Source organism: Suncus etruscus, chromosome 5, assembly GCF_024139225.1.
Source record: "Suncus etruscus isolate mSunEtr1 chromosome 5, mSunEtr1.pri.cur, whole genome shotgun sequence".
Lineage (NCBI taxonomy): Eukaryota > Metazoa > Chordata > Mammalia > Eulipotyphla > Soricidae > Suncus > Suncus etruscus.
In genome coordinates, this window is record NC_064852.1 from 153,167,156 (window position 1) to 153,185,400 (window position 18,245).

General features: G+C 46.4%; 2 protein-coding genes across 2 annotated transcripts in view; one reads left to right on the top strand and one right to left on the bottom strand.

Moving 5' to 3' along the window:
- Nucleotides 1-2,330, top strand: part of NIPAL2 (NIPA like domain containing 2) — a 69,593-nt gene extending 67,263 nt beyond the window's left edge. The window contains exon 11 of the mRNA XM_049773910.1: nt 1,496-2,330. Coding sequence (XP_049629867.1) covers nt 1,496-1,608 — 113 coding nt within the window. The 3' untranslated portion in view covers nt 1,609-2,330. The remainder of the gene's footprint in view (nt 1-1,495) is intronic.
- Nucleotides 2,331-13,944: 11,614 nt separating this feature from the next.
- The window catches only part of MTERF3 (mitochondrial transcription termination factor 3), a 37,768-nt gene continuing 33,467 nt past the window's right edge, over nt 13,945-18,245 (bottom strand). The window contains exon 8 of the mRNA XM_049773906.1: nt 13,945-13,955. The gene's annotated coding sequence lies outside the window, so the exon portion shown is untranslated. The remainder of the gene's footprint in view (nt 13,956-18,245) is intronic.

Sequence of the window (18,245 nt, forward strand, 5' to 3'; positions counted from 1 at the left end):
CGCTCAGAAGTCACTCCTGGCTTGGGGGACCATATGGGATGCCGGGGGATCGAACCGCGGTCCATCCTAGGCTAGCGCAGGCAAGGCAGGTACCTTACCTCTAGCGCCACCGCCCGGCCCCGAAAGACATTTTTTTTTTTTTTGTGGTTTTTGCGTCACAACTGGCAGTGCTCAGGGGAAACTCCTGGATCCATGCTCAGAAATTGCTCCTGGCAGGCACGGGGGACCATATGGGAAGCCGGATTCGGGTTTTGTTTTTTTTTTAATTTTTTTTTTTTTTTTTTTGGTTTTTCGGGCCACACCCGTTTGATGTTCAGGGGTTACTCCTGGCTAAGCGCTCAGAAATTGCCCCTGCCCCTGGCTTGGGGGTACCATATGGGACGCCGGGGATCGAACCAAGGTCCTTCCTTGGCTAGCGCTTGCAAGGCAGACACCTTACCTCTAGCGCCACCTTGCCAGCCCCCTGTTTGTTTTTTTTAATTTATTTAAAGGAAATATATCACACAGTTGACACAATTGATCATAATACATTTGTTTTAGGAAGAACAAAGGCAAAGTTATTTAAAAATAGAAAAACTAACGATATGAAAGAGAAAGAAAAGGTTCAATAGCAAGTATATTTTTGAAAATCATTGTTTCACCAATTAACTCATTAAAGATCTAGCAGAAGGTTTAATAAGATTTTCTTCTTTTTTTATTTAAGGATAAGAGTTAAAGAAGTCAGTAAAAACAGTGTTAGGGTGGCAATTGTCGTTTGCATAGGCACAGCAAATATGGGGGATATGGAAAGGAAAAGCATTTGCCTAAATACAAGGAGACCAGACCCCTGAAGTTTCCTGGCATAAGACTGTTTCTAGGCTCCCGGCATACGAGGTTGTCCAACCCAAGTCATTGTCTGTTACACTTGGTTTTTTGTTTGTTTGTTTGTTTGTTTGTTTGTTTGTTTGTTTTCACAGTTACAAAGTTGTTCATGATTGAGTTTTAGTTATACAATATACAATATCCTGGGGCAGTATTTGCCTTGCACATTGCCAGCTTCCCATGGGGCCCTCCCAAGCCTGCAGGCATTTCTGAGGGCAGAGCCAAGAGTAGCACTAGATGTGCCCCCCCAAAAAATAAACATATACATAATACTTTTCCCCAGTACACCTTTCCCATCTCCAGTGTTTCCAGTTTCCCGTCTGCCCTCCCCGCTGACTGCCTCTGGGGCAGACATTTTAACTGTTTTATTTTGCAAAGCCCCCACTGGAAGACTAGTGTGGAGGAAGGCTAGGCAGAAACCAGGGAACAGTGGCCTGGGGGGGCGACTGCTGGGGCCTCCCAGGACTAAGCTGTGCTGACTCTCTGTGTCCACAGGCACCTGGGGGATGCAGGTTACCCTCCTGGGGACTACGGGGGGACTGCATGCGGCTGCTTCCTTCGGAGCAGAGGAGGGAGAAATGGTCCTGCTGGGTTTCCTGCTGGCCTGAGCACTTTTCTGTGATTCTTTCCACAGGGAAACAGAGACTGGACACGATACAGCCAGACACCAATGGTGCAGCTTCTGGCCCACAGCCTGAGGGGAATGTTGCAGCCAGGAGCCCCCACGGGGAGAAGAAGGAGGCATAGGCCTCCTCACAGCCTGCACCCACCCACCCACCCACAGCACTGGAAGTCAAATGCTTCCCGGCTGCACCTAAGCATCTCATGGGCCCCTGAATACCGAGCCAGGGATCACACCCCACCCCCATTGCCACTCCAAAGAAAGATCATTTAAAGACCATCCTTGGTGATACACTCAGCAGCGCTGTCATCGGGCACTAGACAGCCCTGTGGGAGGGACAGTCAGGCCTGGAAATGGACCCCAGGCCCCTCTGTCTCCTAGTCATATCCCACTACTCACTGAGGTGGGCTTCCCAGAGAAAATGGCTGTACCCCTGCCTGGCTTTGGCATGCTGAGCAGCCACACACTCTCTGGATCCCACCTGGCCCAGTTTAGGGGAAGCCAGCCTCTGCCCCAGCAGAAGGGATGGGACAGGGAGCTAATGGTTTGCTCTGACTCCTGCCACTCTCGATGGTCAGCTGGACGGATGCACCAACAGAAGGTCAGGCACACAGAAACAAGCATATCCAGTACCCAGAACCAACAAACACTGGCACCAGGACCACCAAACGCTCTGCCCAGCCAGTAGGACGCCTTTCCTGGATGCCTGATGGCAAGGAACTGGGGTGCTAAGTGGGTACATGGTGGCGCAAGATGTGCTGTACTTCATCCTGTGGCCTGAGATCCCCTGAACTGTTCCTTGCACTCCTCTCCCTACTCGTGCGAATAAGAACATGGATGCACTGTCGGTACATGTTGCTAGCGCCAACACTGTATGTGTGTATGTTTGTGTGTGTGTGTGTGTGTGTGTGTGTGTGTGTGTGTAAAGTTCAAGCCCTCTGCAGGCAGAAGCTGGAGCCTCACATGGAGTTCTGAGTGCCCAGGAGATGCCAGACCCCCTACCATGACCCCAGGGCGGTGGGTGAAACTGGGTTGAGTCTGGAGCAAATGCAAAGCTCCCAGCGGCTTGGACAAGCCTGAAATGGAAAAACTCATGTGAAGGAACAGTACATCCCTCTGGGCACAGGCCAGGGCAGCCAGAGATTCACCCCCACTGTGCCCCCAATCTGGGCTCACTGCCTGTGTTTCCTTTTAAGGCACATTCATTGCTCTCATGGGCCCAAATGCCATGTTCATTCCCACGGTCACCCTTGGTCTCTAACATTAGAATGTCAGGGGGAACCTCCCCGAAGTTGCTACTAACCTCCATGCCAGCCAGCAGCACTCACACAGCCACATTGGTGGGGGGGGGGGTTGATTGCCCCCATATTCCGGGCTCCCTCTGTTATATATACACAAAGGAGTCATCGGGAATAAAACAATTCTCTCTCCTGATCAAGGTCAGGCTTACAAAGATTATGTCTCTAATCCACTCAACCAAGACTTGTCTCCAAAACTCTATTATCCTCCAAACCCAGCACATGATCATCTCTGTGTCATTCTGGCTTTCACCTGCTGCTCTTTAACCCCCCCCCCCCCAAAAAAAAAAACCTATCTCTTTCCTCTTGGTCTTAAGCCCAATACTTCGCTAAATAGTAGAGGAGCAAGTGACAGTGGATATTCTGTGAGAAAGACTGGGTCAGGGGACTTGAAGGAGCCAAGAGTGCTGAAGGGCTGAGCACAGCTTTACATGAAGGAGCATGTGGGATTTGATCCCTGACATCACATGGTCCCATGAGCACCGCAAGGAGTTACTCCCAAGCATGGAGCCAGAGCAGCCCCTGAGCGCTGCTGGGAGTAGCCCAGAAACAGAGAAAGAGCATGGGGCTCATGTGGGGGGTCACAGGTTCAAGCTTCCTCCCCTGCTTTCACCAAATCAAAACATGGGAAGGTTTTCATCTAATTTCCCAGTCAGTGGGACTTTGGGCTTTAACACAATTCCGTCTCCAAGACACAAATATCTGCAGGTCTGTGTCGGCAGGGTCTGTTTGGCCATTTCCTATCTAAGACCCACAGGAGGTGGGCGTGTGACTCACAGTTGTGAACATACGCACATGTGTATGGGTGTATGTATGTACACACATGCCTGGTGGCAGATCAGAAATGTTCACAACCATGCAGAAATCCTTAACATCTCCGGGCACCATCTTCACCTTCTTCCTGAAGACAATGGGGCTGACCATGGACATGGCTATCCTGGGTGGGGCAGCAGTCAGGGCCCCTGAGGTGACAACAGAGGTGGGCTGCATGTTGCAGGGAGTGCTGGTGGGGCTCGGCCTCTGTCCGAGGGCAGAGCCAAGAGTGAGAACAGACCGCGTCCCCCGCGCCTTTGGGGCCCAGTCTGGGGCTCCGGCGCCCACAAACGCCTGTTGAAACCCAAGGCCCACGCGGGTCCTGGCCTGATGTGGGAACCTCCAGGGCAGCTAGCTTCATGGGCGCCGCTGTGTGTCTAGGGCGCTACCTCGTGGCTCTTTCTGGAAACTGCACTCGGTACCAGATTCAGCCGCAGCACAGGCTCAAGGGGGGAAATGGGCCAGAAGATAGCAGGGGGGGCGAAGGCACCTGCCCATAGGCGACCCAGGTTCAATCTTCGGCACCGCATAGGGCCCCCCAACACCAGCAGGCGTTATTCCTGAGCATGGTCAGATGTAGCCCTAAAACAAGGGCTGCACAAGCTGAGAAACTGAGTCTGAAACCTCTGTTTCAGCTAGGACCTTGATCCAGCTCAGGTCCAGGGGGACTGGAATGGGCTGGGAGAAAAGGGGGCAGGGAGCACTGGAGGGCCAGGGCAGCCCCACTGGTCTTGCCGGCTGAAACTATGCCCATGTGCAATGGGGAGCATTCATTCTAGAGGCCACCCCAGGATCCCACATTCCCAGCAAATTCCACTTACATGCACAGGCTGATTCTCAGCTCCCAAAAAGTTGCAAACACCCCCCCCCCCAATTGCAGATCCTGTTGGGCCTCCTTAAAAGGACTGGGACCCCAGTTGCTTGGGTCTGAGTCGTGCCTCTCCTTTCCACGCAGAGGGCTTTTTGCAGGTCTCGCATGAGCTGGGCTGCCTGTGGGCCGATCCAGGACACTGTCCCCAGGTGACACTCTTCATACAGCTTCACACAGCTTGGTGCACTTAATTCTCCTTCTCCGGGCCACCCTCCTCCGCCCCGCTTGTTTTCGAGCAAACCCACGTTCACACCTTGGGTGGAGAGCCAGACATTCCTTCCCTTTGCAGGGACTGCACAGGAGAGCAGTGGTGTTTAGAGAACAGGTTATGATTTGGGGGTTTTGTTGTCGGTTGGTTTCGTTGGCTGGTTGGTTTGGTTTGGGGGTCACACCTAGAAATGCCCAGGCCTTACTCCTGACTGCACTCCAGAATCCCACCTGGCCTTGCTCAAGGATAAAATGCAGGTCCACTAAATGTGCGAGGCAAGTACTTTCTTTGCTTTTCTTTGATTTTTTTCTTTGATTTGTTGTTGTTGTTGTTGTTGGTTTTGCTTTATGGGCCGCGTTTCTTTTCTAGAGCTCCGGTCCAACACCCCAAAGTATTTCCCAAGGAGGACCCAAGAGAATCATATCATCTGCGGGCCTGGTCCGAGCTAGCTCACCACGCAAGATACCCAGGGCTGCTCTCCCGTGAGGTCGGGGCGCCACCTAGTGCCCACCGGTAGCCGCAAGCGAAGCAAGAAGGGCCAGAGCAGTGACAGAGGGAGAGTGACCCCAGGGACCTGGACCTCTCTTACCTCAGGGACTCTAGACCTCTGTGTCCTCAGGAACTATACTTTTCTGCCCCCAGGGACATGGACCTGTGAGATCTAAGAGACCCTGCACCTGTGTGGCTTCACAGAATCTGTAGCTGTGGCACCTCAGAATTCCTGGACCTATGTGACCTCAGGAATCTAGCTAGTCCTTGGGCTGGAGAGATAGGAGGTAGGTCGTTTGCCTTGCACGCAGAAAGACAGTAGTTAGAATCCTGGTATCCCATATGGTCCCCCGAGCCTGCCAGGAGAGATTTCTGAGCATAGAGCCAGAAGAAAGAAAAAGAAAAAGGGAGGGAGGGAGGGAGGTAAGAAGGATGGAAGAAAGGAGAGAGAGAGGGAGGAAGGAAGGAAGGAAGAAGGAGGGAGGAAGGAGGGAGGGAGGGAGATGGGAGGGAGGGAGGGGGAGGGGCGGAAGGGAGGAAGGAAGGAAGGAAGGAAGGAAGGAAGGAAGGAAGGAAGGAAGGAAGGAAGGAAGGAAGGAAGGAGGCGGGAGGAAACAAATCCTGGAGCTGTTTCACCTCCGAAACCTGGTTCTGTGTTATCTCAAGGACCCTCGACCTATGTGACCTCAAGGGCCTGACTGAGTGACCCCAGGAAACTGGACCTGTGTGACCTCAGGGACCTGGAAATCTGTAAACCCAGAGACTGGAGCTGGGTGGTCATCAGGGACCCTGTGGCTGTGTGTCCTCAGGAAACCTAGAGCTATGTAACCTCAGGGGGCCTAGGGATGTGTCACCCCAGTAGCCTGGACCCGTGTGACCTCAGGGTCCTGGATATAAGTGACCTCATTGTCCCTGTACTGTGTGACCTCAAGGACCCTGGACCAGTGTGACACCTCGGGGATCCTGAAACTGTGACTTCAGGGTTCCTGGGCATGTGTGACCCTAGGGACTTAGACCTGTTGGACCTCAGGGACCTGGACATATGTGACCCCAGGACTGTTTTTGTAACATTTATATTAACCCAAAAGACAAAAAGTGCTTTGCCTTTTCTATTACTTCTCTAAATAATAGAGCCACTGTGCAGTGATTTCAATGGACGATTTTGCCTCAGGGCAAGGCAAACTCACTCACCATGTGTCAATATTTTTTGACGCGGTTTGACATCCATCTCATGAAAAGTTTCCCCAGGCATATTTGATTCATCACATGGATGACATTTTATTTTTTTAGAACTTTATCGATTGATTGGTGTTTGGGCCACACCCAATGGTACTCAGGGTTTCTCCTGGCTCTGCACTCAGAAATCACCCCAGGCAGGCTGGAGGACTATATGGGATGCCAGGAATTGAACCGGGTTCCTCCCATGTTGGCCACATGCAAGGTAAATGCCCTACGGCTGTGCTATCTCTCTAGCACCAAATGAGATTTTAATGTCCAGCCTACTCCTAGAGAAGTGCAACGTGCTTATGCATTTGCCGTCAGCTGCTTGCAAGATGCTGGTTTAACAATAGCCACAGAAAAAAATCTGACTCTAGGGGCCAGAGAGACATCACAGTGGTAGGGCGTTTGCCCTGCACACAGCCTATCCAGGACAGATGGTGGTTCGAGTCGAGGCATTCCATATGGTCCCCCATGCCTGCCAGGAGCTATTTCTGAGCACAGTGCCAGGAGGAACCCCTGAGCACCACCAGGTGTGACCCAAAAGCCAAAGAAATAAAAATAATTCAGACTCTTGCTCCCTTTCAATACTTGGGCTTCATATGGGAGCATACTTCAGTGTGTCCCAAAAAGATTTCTATTTATCAGAAAAACCTAAGGACTCTTAATGACTCTCAAACACTCAGGTGATAGAAGTTGGACACATTCCTTCCTTGGGATTCCAAACTCAGCAACTTATTTAGTATTTTATTTATTCATTTAATTACTTTTGGGTTTTTGTTTTTTTTGGGGGGGGGATCACAACTGGTGGTGCTCAGGGGTTATCCTGGCCCTGTACTCAGAAATTGTTCCTCCTGGCAGGCTTGGAGGACCATATGGGATGCCAGAAATCACACAGGCGTCTGTCCAGGGTTGGTATGTGCAAGGCAAATGACCCACTGCTGTGCTGTCACTCCAGCCCTATTTCCTACTTTAGAAGGAAATCTGGATTGAAATAGCTCCAGGAGTTTCACATGAAAGACCCAACAGGATTTAGATTTCTTTTTCATGGACTGGCTCCATAAGTCCTATCTTTCCAGGTTCCCATCTGAAGAGAAGGTGTGGCTTTAATTTTTGCAACCCCCCAGTCTCCTACCGGTGCTGTAGCTCAGCTACCTGGGCCTCTGGAATGGGCTTCTTACACAAAGGGCAACCTCGCACATTTGTGCTCTATTTGGAATCGTTCTCGGCACTTCTCAAGGCAAGGCTCAGAACCATTTCCTTGATAGGTTTTGATCCTGAAATAATGGTGCTGCTGATTCCACAAAAGAAAATAGAACGTGGGGACCAGAGAGATAGCACGGCAGTATGGTGTTTGCCTTGGATGTGGCTGACCTGGGTCGGACCCAGGTTCTATCCTCAATATCTCATATGGTCCCCCAAGACTAGCAGGAGCAATTTCTGAGCTCAAGGCCAGGAGTGACCAGCAATAAGGGAAACAGCAGTTCAGGGTGAACATGTGTTCATTCAACTTCTCACTACAAAAGTCTATAATAATGTTCTAATGTATTGATCCACAGAACCAGGTGCAGAATATGAAAGGAAGCCAGAGACTCCAGCTGCAGTGATTCCTAACAATACGTTTTAATCCCTTCATTTTAGTAGGTATAAAGGAACCCTTCAGCTTCTATGTTTCTAGTGGATCCTGGAAAACTAGGATAGACACCCTAATTTTCAACTTGGTGCTCAACTATACTAGATACCAGATACGGTACACATTATGACAATGTATTGATAAAATACTCCCATTTTCTACTTCCTTTTGTTTCAGGGGTCTCAAACTCGCGGCCCTCCCCATACAACATTTTGTGGCCCTGCCCTAGAGGAATCTTTTTTTGTTCAAGGCTTACTACTGACTTTGCACTCAAGGATCACCCTGACTTTGCCTCCTGCAGCCCCCATGTAAATTGAGTTTGAGACCCCTAGTTTATGTCTTCTATTTGAACCCAAAGTATAGGACCATTCAGACCATGAAACAGACAACTCAACACCACAGACTCAAGTTACAGTTCTCACTCATCAAATACGCTTTTGCAAATTACTGTTATCCCATTTCTTTCTTTTCTTTTCTCTTTGTTTTTGTTTTTGGGTCACACCCGGCAGTACTCAGGGCTTACTACTGGCTCTGTGTTCAGAAGTCGTTCCTGGCAGGCACAGGGGGACTATCTAGGATGGCAGGATTCGAACCAGCTGTGTGCAAGGCAAATGCCCTACGGCTGTGCTACCACGCCAGCTCCTATTATCCCATTTCTTTTCTTTTTTATTCTTTTTTCTTTTTCTTTTCTTTCTCTTCTTTCTTCACTTCTTTTCTTTGTTCCTCCTCCTCCTCCCCCACCCCTCCTCCTCCAGTGCAACCTATGTTACATAAAGCCCATGCTGTCAGTTTCCTTTTAGGAAAGGAACCTTGATTCACAAGATGTGGCAGATGATACTACGCAGGGAAGACACCTCTTATAGTCCTCACCACCATATTGTGTAGCACTACACTTATTTTTTCTTTATTTTTTTATCTCTTCTCCCTTTCTTTCTCTCCTAATTTGTAAGTTAGCTACCTATTTATCTTCTCTTACTTAAATGATTTATTAAGCACTCAGACCCATCTATGAGGGTCAGGCCTCCAATAGCAACTTATGAATAGATCTCTAATGTCTGTCTCTATCTGGGCACGACTGTGTAGACAATGGACACCTTCTTGTCAGCCAAACCTATATTGTAGACAATCCATGCTGACAAGTATGTATAGCCCCTCATATATTATCCCTCCCCCTTCAGAACTCCCTCTATCCTTCCATCCCCCAATCCTTATTCGTTATCCCTCCCTATTGAACCCTCTTTACCCTTAGCTCTTAACTCAGCAGGTACCAAGTCTGACCTCCAACCCCAATACGCCAACACCCAGCCCCCAAAGTGAAAAAACACCCCCTCGGTCCCAAATCTGGTGCCCTGGCAAGAATTTACAATTACTAAGCCTGCTGACTCATTTTATGTCACCCTTCTTTTTTTTTTTATTTTTTATTTATTACATACGAGAATGAGCGTGTATGGAGCCCGTAGTTGCTCCCATGACAGTATGCATCAGGCTTCAGGGTGGAGAAACTCCGTACCTCCGAGGCCAAGGGAATTTCCTCTCTCTGATACTTCTTGTGCCTATGGGGGTAAAAAAGCCTTGCCACACCAGACCTTCTTTTTTTCTTTTTCCCCATTTTTTTATCTTGTAGTTGTGGTTTGGGGGATGATTGTTGTTGTTGTTGTTGTTGTTGCTGCTGCTGCTGCTGCTGTGTTTTGGTCATTGCCTTTTGTCTTTTTTGTTTTGTTTTACTTTGTTTTGTGTTGTTTTTTATTTCTTTTTGTTTATTTTTCATTTTTTCCTTTCTTCTTTTGAACTGATATTTATAGTCTCTAGAGAGATCCCCCAGTGTTCCTTTTCCTTTTTCTCTCATCTTTCTTTCCTTTCTCCAACAGAACCACAGAACTTAAATGATCTTGTTCTCCCTCATAACTTGAGGGGAAAAAAGGGATGGTACTAGGAACAACCAGTCATGTGTACATTGAGTGGAAATAAAACAATGATCAGACTTAAGCACCAAACCTAAAGTCAACCACACCAGAATGGATACCCAAGCTACAGCAAGCTATACACAAAGGAGGCCTCGCACACTAGCAGTCCAAGGGTTAAAAAGAGGAGGTATGGGATGCATGCTGGGAACAGGGGTAGAGGGAGGACAACACTGGTGGTGGGAATGGCCCTAATTCTTTGTCACTATGTACCTTAAATACTATTGTAAAAGACTTGTAATTCACTTAGATTACAATGAAATTATTAAAAGAATAAAAAGTAAATAGAAAAAAAAGAAAAAAGACTTAGGGAATATGTATACCCTTTTTGTATACTTTTTTGTTTAGTTTTGTTTTTTGGGGGGCATACTTGGCCATGCTCAGGGGTTATTCCTGACTTTGAACTCAGCAATTGCTCCTGGCAGGCACGGGGGACCATATGGGATGCCAGAAATCGAACCGGGTTCGTTTGGCATTGGACGCATGCAAGGTAAATGCCCTACCACTGTGCTATAGCTCCAGCCCCCTCTTTGTATACTTCTTAAGTGTATCTCTTCAACATGTATATTCTCTATGGTGTATTTCATTATGTAATTACAGCTTCCCCCCTTCTCTTTAGATTTGCTAGTAGGAATTCTTAGAAGATAGCATAGATAGTCCCCTTGAAGTTTTTGTCATTTGGATACAACCAGGTGTGGGATTGTTCTGTTTCTTATCTTCCCCTTAAGCCTCAACAGTGTCCTATGGCACCATTCCTTTTGCATGGGCACATTAAAATCGAAAAATATTAGATACCAAGAGCAGTTATTATCCATTAAGGATGAAAACTCAGTAACTTCATGCTACAAGAGGCCTCCGAGCCTGAAAATGTGCATTAGTGATTGACTTGAGCTTTATTCACTTGGACATCAGCCTGTTGCCTTTGAACCTTGGGTCCAGCATGCTTTTCTGCACCTATACCAGGAATACACCCTCTACCTGGACCTGGACCCTGGATCTGCACTGACTGGCCACACCCTGGGCTCTGCTCCCAGCATCAATGAAAGTTCTGGAGATCAGAGTCTCCCAACCCTGAAGAGGGATGGGACAGACCCCGTCCTACCAGGACAGTCCCACAGAAGATGAGAGGACCAAGTCCACCTTCCTTCTCATCATTTTGACTGACCTTCACATCTTCACACTGGCCAAGCCTAGGTGACCCTGACGTGACAGGGAGACCATAAAGGCAGATTGGTGTAGGCAGGGGAAACTGGAAATCACCTAGGAATGAATGGAACTGTCTTGGCACATGTTTGCCCCTGGGTGAACTAATACACTGACCTGACAGTGAAAACTGTGATTGAGGAGAACCCTTCCTGGGACCTTGAAGAAAGACATCGGGCTTAGACAAATTAGTGTACCTGGAGCCTGTAGATGGTCTGAGGCACGGTGCTTGGTGGATAGAGATACCCTGTTTCTAGGCCAAAAAACTTGCTTTTAAAGGCAAACTTTAGGCGGGAAACAGAATGTGGGTAATACAGCTTTACATTGCTTAGGCATTACAGCAACAAGATGGTATGCAGAGACAGAGGTCACAAGGTACATGGCATCATTTGGTGGGGGGGATTTGAACCACACCCGGCAGCACTCAGGGGTTACTCCTGGCTTTGTGCTCAGAAATCACTGCTGGCAGAGACAGGGGACCCTGTGGGATGCAGTCCCTTATTCCTGGCTTGCGCCCAGTATTGAACCTGGATTCATTCGTCCCAGATTGGCAGCATTCAAGGCAAATGCTCTACTGCTGCGCTATCACTTTGGCCCTTTCTAGATTTTTTTTTGGTTACTCCTAGCTTTGTACCCAGAAATCGCCCTGGCAGGTTCAGAGGACCATATGAGATGCTAGGAATCAAACCCTGGTCCTTCCCTGTTCAGTCACATACAAGGCAAATGCCCTGCTGCTGTGCTATCACTCTGTTCCCTACGTGGCATCAGTAATTTAGATGGTATGCACTGATGGAGGTTACAATGACCATGGCATCAGAAAGTATGCCAAGGTTAGTGGCTGCCATGCCTTTGGCACTATTAGCCTAGGCAGGTTGTTTGACCTGGATGACTTTCTCCTCAGCTCATCCTGCCACACTTGCCAAACACAATCTAGCCACTTTCCTAGGAGCAACCGTGAGTGAGTCCAACTCTTAGGTGATCTTTTTTTTTTTTTTTTTTTTTTTATGAGCCACACCCAGCAGCACTCAAGGATTACTCCTGGCTCTGCACTAAGAAATTGCTCCTGGCAGGTTCGGGGGACCATTTGTGATGTCGGGATCGAACCCCAGTTTGTCACAAGTCAGTTGCAAATACCCTATTGCTATGCTATCACTCTGGCCCTTAGTTGATTCACTTTTTTGTTTGTTTGTTTGTTTGTTTTTTGGGCCACACCCGGCGATGCTCAGGGGTGACTCCTGGCTGTTTGCTCAGAAATAGCTCCTGGCAGGCACGGGGGACCATATGGGACACCGGGATTCGAACCAACCACCTTTAGTCCTGGATCGGCTGCTTGCAAGGCAAACACCGCTGTGCTATCTCTCCGGGCCCAGTTGATTCACTTTTAAGAAGCTGAATATTTGGGGGCTCTTGATAGTTTTCCATTCAGACATTCTGATGCTTTTTGAGGGTGAATGTCATAGTGCCTCTAAAAGCCTAAATGAGTTCCAAAAAATTGAATATAAGTGTATTTGGGGGGGGGGTATAAGCTTACTTCAAAGGAACAAATGTTTTGAAAACCTGTCATAAATGATTCTGTCTGTTTAAGAACCTTCTGTTAAAGCATCTAAGATTTCCTGGTTTACATCTCAGTATGTCATCTCTCCATTCGCCCAATTAAAATGTCCATCAGAGTCACTGTTGTTGAGAAGCTGCTAAGAGTCCCCGATTTCAATCTGGATTCCTCTCAGAGCTCTAAAGAGTTGGGAGTAAAATTGGACCATTTTTTATAAGAATACAGTTTTGTTATTATTACGGTTGTACATGACTTAGTTAAAACTTGACTCAAATATTGCAAAGGACTATGACCGCATACAGATTGATAAATATGACACTTAGATGTTTTCCATAATGAAAAAGGAGGCAGGTATTTGCATTAGACTTCAAATAGTCCAGATTGGAATCCAGTTGGTCATCCATGTCATCTGTGTGTTCTGTTGCTGTTGCTAAGTCTCTTAGAGTAGAACTGGCAACATACTAGCTCTGGCATGTAGAGTCTTGGGAACTATGTACAGTTCTGCAAGAGATACACAGGGCATGTGACCTCTTGTCAGGTTGCAGGGAGAAAAGCCACAGAAACACCAGGTCAGACACGGCCCTGGCGGATTTGTATCTCTTCGCTTCCTGGAGTCACCAAGATGAGTCCGAAAGCTGTTTTGCCTGTTGATTTCTGAATCATCCCTAAAGCAATGGACATTGCAGTTTCATGTTTTCCTCATCCCGTGACTTAGGTTATACCTGTGCAAAAGGATAAAGCTCATTCCAACATATAGAAATCATTTAAAAGAGTTGGTTTATTATCTAGATAACCAGATTTTTAACATGAAAGGCGATTCTATTAGGCATGAAAGAAATCATTTCATGCTGACTTGTCTGATTTTTTTCACAATAAAATGCTTTTTAGAATTTCTTGTTGTCTCCTATAAATTGTATTATTCACAGTTTTTATTAGACATAATCCTCTATCATATACTTTACGCATTTCTATCTTATACTTGACCCATGGAAAGCATGTGAATAACGAGGATTTCCTAAGTTCGGAGTTGGCGGTTATTGCCCCGAGTCCATATTAGAACCTTTTCATTCATCCAAAGGTCAATCTTGTATCAATGTCTCCATCCTCAGGTATCACCGTTGTTTGTTTTTGGTTTGGGGGCAATGCTCAGGATTTCTGGCTCTGCACTCAGAAATTCTTCCTAACGTGCTTGGGGGAATCATCCAGGGATGCCAGGCTCGAACCTGGCTTGGCCACATGCAAGGCAAGCCCTCTCCCCAATGGGCTTTTGTTCCAGCCTCACACTTGTGTGAATACAGTTTGGTCTACTCCACACCTCATCTCAGTGGATCCTCAGTGTAGGCTCTTGGGACTGGCTTTCTCCATCTGTGACCCTGTCAGAACAGGTCCCTTTCTGTAGAGCAGTGCTTCTCAATTATTTTCTATTATGTCTCCCTAGGAAGAAGAAAACATTTTTCACACACCCCCACGTGACTGTAAATAGTATCTTTATTAAAAAAAAAAAACTTTAACCTGCAAAACAAAAATATATAAAATAGGGACCAGAGAGATAGCATGGAGGTAGGGCATTTGCCTTTTATGCAGAAGGTCATTGGTTCGAATCCAGGCATCCTATATGGTCCCCCGAGCCTGCCAGGAGCGATTTCTGAGCATAGAGCCAGGAGTAACCCCTGAGCGTTGCCAGGTGTAACCCAAAAACCAATATATATATTGTGCATACTTTTCGAAGCGGGGTTTGAAGCAGGACACAGCAACTCTCAGCTTCAGAGACATAAACACTGGACTTAGCTTGTCATGACAGTATTTGCCGAGGTCAAACGCACCCCCTTTACGGAGCCTTGCGTGCCCCCCCCCCCCCGTGGGTCGTGTCCCACTATTTAAGAAGCACTGCTGTAGAGGGGCAATTTCTGTTCCCTTCAATGGGCTGCTGTCCTATGTTGGGTTTGCGAGCCACATTCATTTTATTGCTTCTGTTTTGTGGTGGCTGGGATAGGCCACGAGGCTGTGCCCCAAACACGCCCCCCCCTTTGGGCTCCTGCACCCTCAATGTATCACCAGCTGCCTGCTAGGAGCACCACCAGGGAGCACCAGCTCCCGCGCCAATCTTTCATCCAGGATTGGCAGAAGGTCCTCCTTCCAGGATTGAACGAATTCACTGGTGAATCCATCTGGGCCTGGACTTCAGTTTGGGGGAAATATTTTATTACCATTTCAATTTTTTCAATACTGTTAAGTCTGTTCAGGTCTTTCAGGTCCTCTTGCTTCGTTCAGTTTTGAGAGGTTCTAGGAGTACATGAATTGATTCATTTCCTCTGCTCTCTCGTTTTGTGCAATAAGGATTCTCAGGGTAACCTCTGACAATCCTTGAGATTTAATGGTGTCTGTTGTGACCTCCCCCCATTCATTTAGGATTCAGTTGATTAGGGTTCTCTGTCTCTTTCTTTCTCTTTGTGAGTCTTGCTAGTGGTTTATCCATTGTGTTTATCTTCTCTACGACCCAGCTCTTGCTTTCAGTGATCTTTTGGATTGTTTGGGGGGTTCCAGTTATTTCATTTCTGCTCACAGTCCTCATGCCTGCTTTTGGATCATTTGGTGGTCATTTCTGAATTTCCTAGGGTCTTCAGTCAAGTTATATTTATGTGGAAAATGCTATAAGTTTTTCTCTTACGAGCCCTTTGGCTGTGCCCCATGAATTCTGTGAGCTCCTGTCCTAATTTACACTTGTTTCCAGGAATCACTTGAATTCTTCTCAGAATTTCTGATGGTCCAGTTGTGAGATGTTGAATTTCTAGATCTTAAAGTCATTTCTCCATTTCTGTTGGCAATTCACTTCTACTTTTAGAAGTGCATGATGGTCTTAGGAAAGAGTTGATTATAATTTCTATCCTTTTGGTTTTTAAGGAGATATGTTTTGTGGCCCAGCAAGTGGTCTAACTTGGAGGCTTTCCGATGTGTATTGGAGAACAAGGTGTATTCATTAAATTATTAAGGTGATTTAAAGCTATGTATATATTATTATAAAGATATATATGTAGTGCTAGAACTCTGTTGAAGTCTCCAACTGCTATTGTTTTTGTTATTGATTTCTTTTTTCATGTCTATTAGCAGTTTTAAGTATTTTTCTGCCCTTCATTGGGTGAATTTAGGAGTGTAATTTTTTCCTGATACACATAATCTTGATGATAAGAATTACACTCTTTGTCTTAGAACCTTTGTGATCCTGAAGTCTGTATCTTCTGATATTAGTATAGCCACCCCAGCCTTTGGAAGGGAGTTGTTTGTTTAAAGTTGTCCTTCAACTTTTGACTTTAAGTCTGTGCTTGCTCTATCAATTCTGTTTACAATAGCCAGTCTCTAGAAACAACCAAGATGCCCTGCAACAGATGAATAGCTAAAGAAACTGTGGTATATAGACAAAATGGAATATTATGCAGCTGTCAGGAGAGATGAAATCATAAAATTTTTCTATACATAGATGTACATGGAATCTACTATTACACTGAGTGAAATAAGTCAGAGGGAGAGAGATAGATGCAGAATAGTCTCACTCATCTATGGGTTTTAAGAAAAATAAAAGACATTCTTGCAATAAGTTTCAGACAAAAGAGAGGAGGGCTGGAAGTTCCAGCTCACTACATGAAGTTCACCACAAAGAATGATGAGTGCAGTTAGAGAAATAAATACACTGAGAACTATCATAACCATGTGAATGAATGAGGGAAGAAGAAAGCCTGTCTAGAGTACAGGTGAGGGGGTAGGGAGGAGGGAGTGTTGGGACATTGGTGATGGGAATGTTGCACTGGTGAAAGGGGGGTGTTCTTACATGACTGAAACCCAACCACAATCATGTTTGTAAGCAAGGTGTTTAAATAAAGATATTAAAAAATGGCTCCCAGCAGTCACATATCAGGAAATATCCTCGAGCCAGGGGCTTCTCAGAAACTGACTCTGGTAGCAAGCAAAAGGCCACAGTGAAGGGAGGTGGGAGAAAAGGAGCTACCGAGAGCAAATCAATAGCACTAGAGCATCAACTTCTTCTCAGGCTGAAAATCTATCTTTTCACTTTGGGAGATGGTTGGGAGCTGGCTGGGGTGTGGGGAATGTTCTGTTTCGTGAGAGGTTAAGGTTTGAGGGTAAAAGGGTTAGGTGTGGGGAAATAGCAGATGAGGGATGAGTGAGGGAAGGGCTAGAAAAGAATTTGTAAGGTGGTAAGCAAAGGGGGATGGAGGGGTTCTATATGACAGGGGAAAGACAATACACAACATAGACTTTATATATATTACAGATGGACATTACACAGACATTGAGATGGCCAACACATACACTCATGCGCACACAGAGACAGACACTGAAGATCGATCATTGGGTTACAGTTGAAAGCTGACCCAGGTGAATTGGCACAGGATACTTAAAAAAAATATAAAGCTGGGCTGCAGAGATAGCTGGAGGCAGGGCATTGGCCTTGCATGCAGAAGGAGGGTGATTCGAATCCCAACATCTCAGATGGTGCCCGAGCATACCAGGAGTGATTTCTGAGTGTAAAGCCAGGAGTAACCCCTGAGCACTGCAAGTGTAACCCAAAAACAACAACAACAACAACAACAATAAAATATAGACAGCCAGCAAGTCAGATGGAAAGGTTTTCCATTTTTTAGGCCAGTCATGATTGGGGAGGGTAAACTTGACTGAAGAAAGGCTTCATGGGTTACATTGTGCATAGAGCATTCTTAAAAACAATCATAATTTTCAAGTCTAGAAAACTACGTGATATGGTAATGTCTGGAGCATCCAGTTTCCTTTCCTGAAAGCAATCTAAAAGTATGAGCATTATGGTATAATGATAAACTACCTACACTTGAAAACAGATGACAACAACATATTCGATGAATGAGATCTGTAACAGGAGTTCATGGCATGCAGTGCATCGTCCATTGCTATCTGTGGACATACACATTAGATTATATTCGCAGGCATAATCAAGTAGGAAAATGAATAGATTAGAATTTTTGTCGTGACACGATTACCATGAGCCCCATCTTCGGAGTCTAATACAGTATAGCATTGCGATGTGGGACTGGGGTGACCAACCTATAGCTCCAAGTACCACTCTAGACTAAAAGATCAAGGACTTATTATAAACATAGTAAAATTAAGACATTAAAACTACTTATAGCAGGCCCAGAGAGATAGCACAGCGGCGTTTGCCTTGCAAGCAGCCGATCCAGGACCAAAGGTGGTTGGTTCGAATCCCAGTGTCCCATATGGTCCCCCGTGCCTGCCAGGAGCTATTTCTGAGCAGACAGCCAGGAGTGGCCCCTGAACATTGCCGGGTGTGGCCCTAAATCCAAAAAAAAAAACTACTTATAGCGAGCACTGTAGCAGGAGTCTATGACTTCCAAAAAGCATTCTCCACCCATTTCTGTGGATAAAAGCATTAGAACATTATTATAGATATCTATAAAGATCAGTTGATTGGACACCTGCTCAAACGTTCTTGATAAGAGAGATTCATCCAT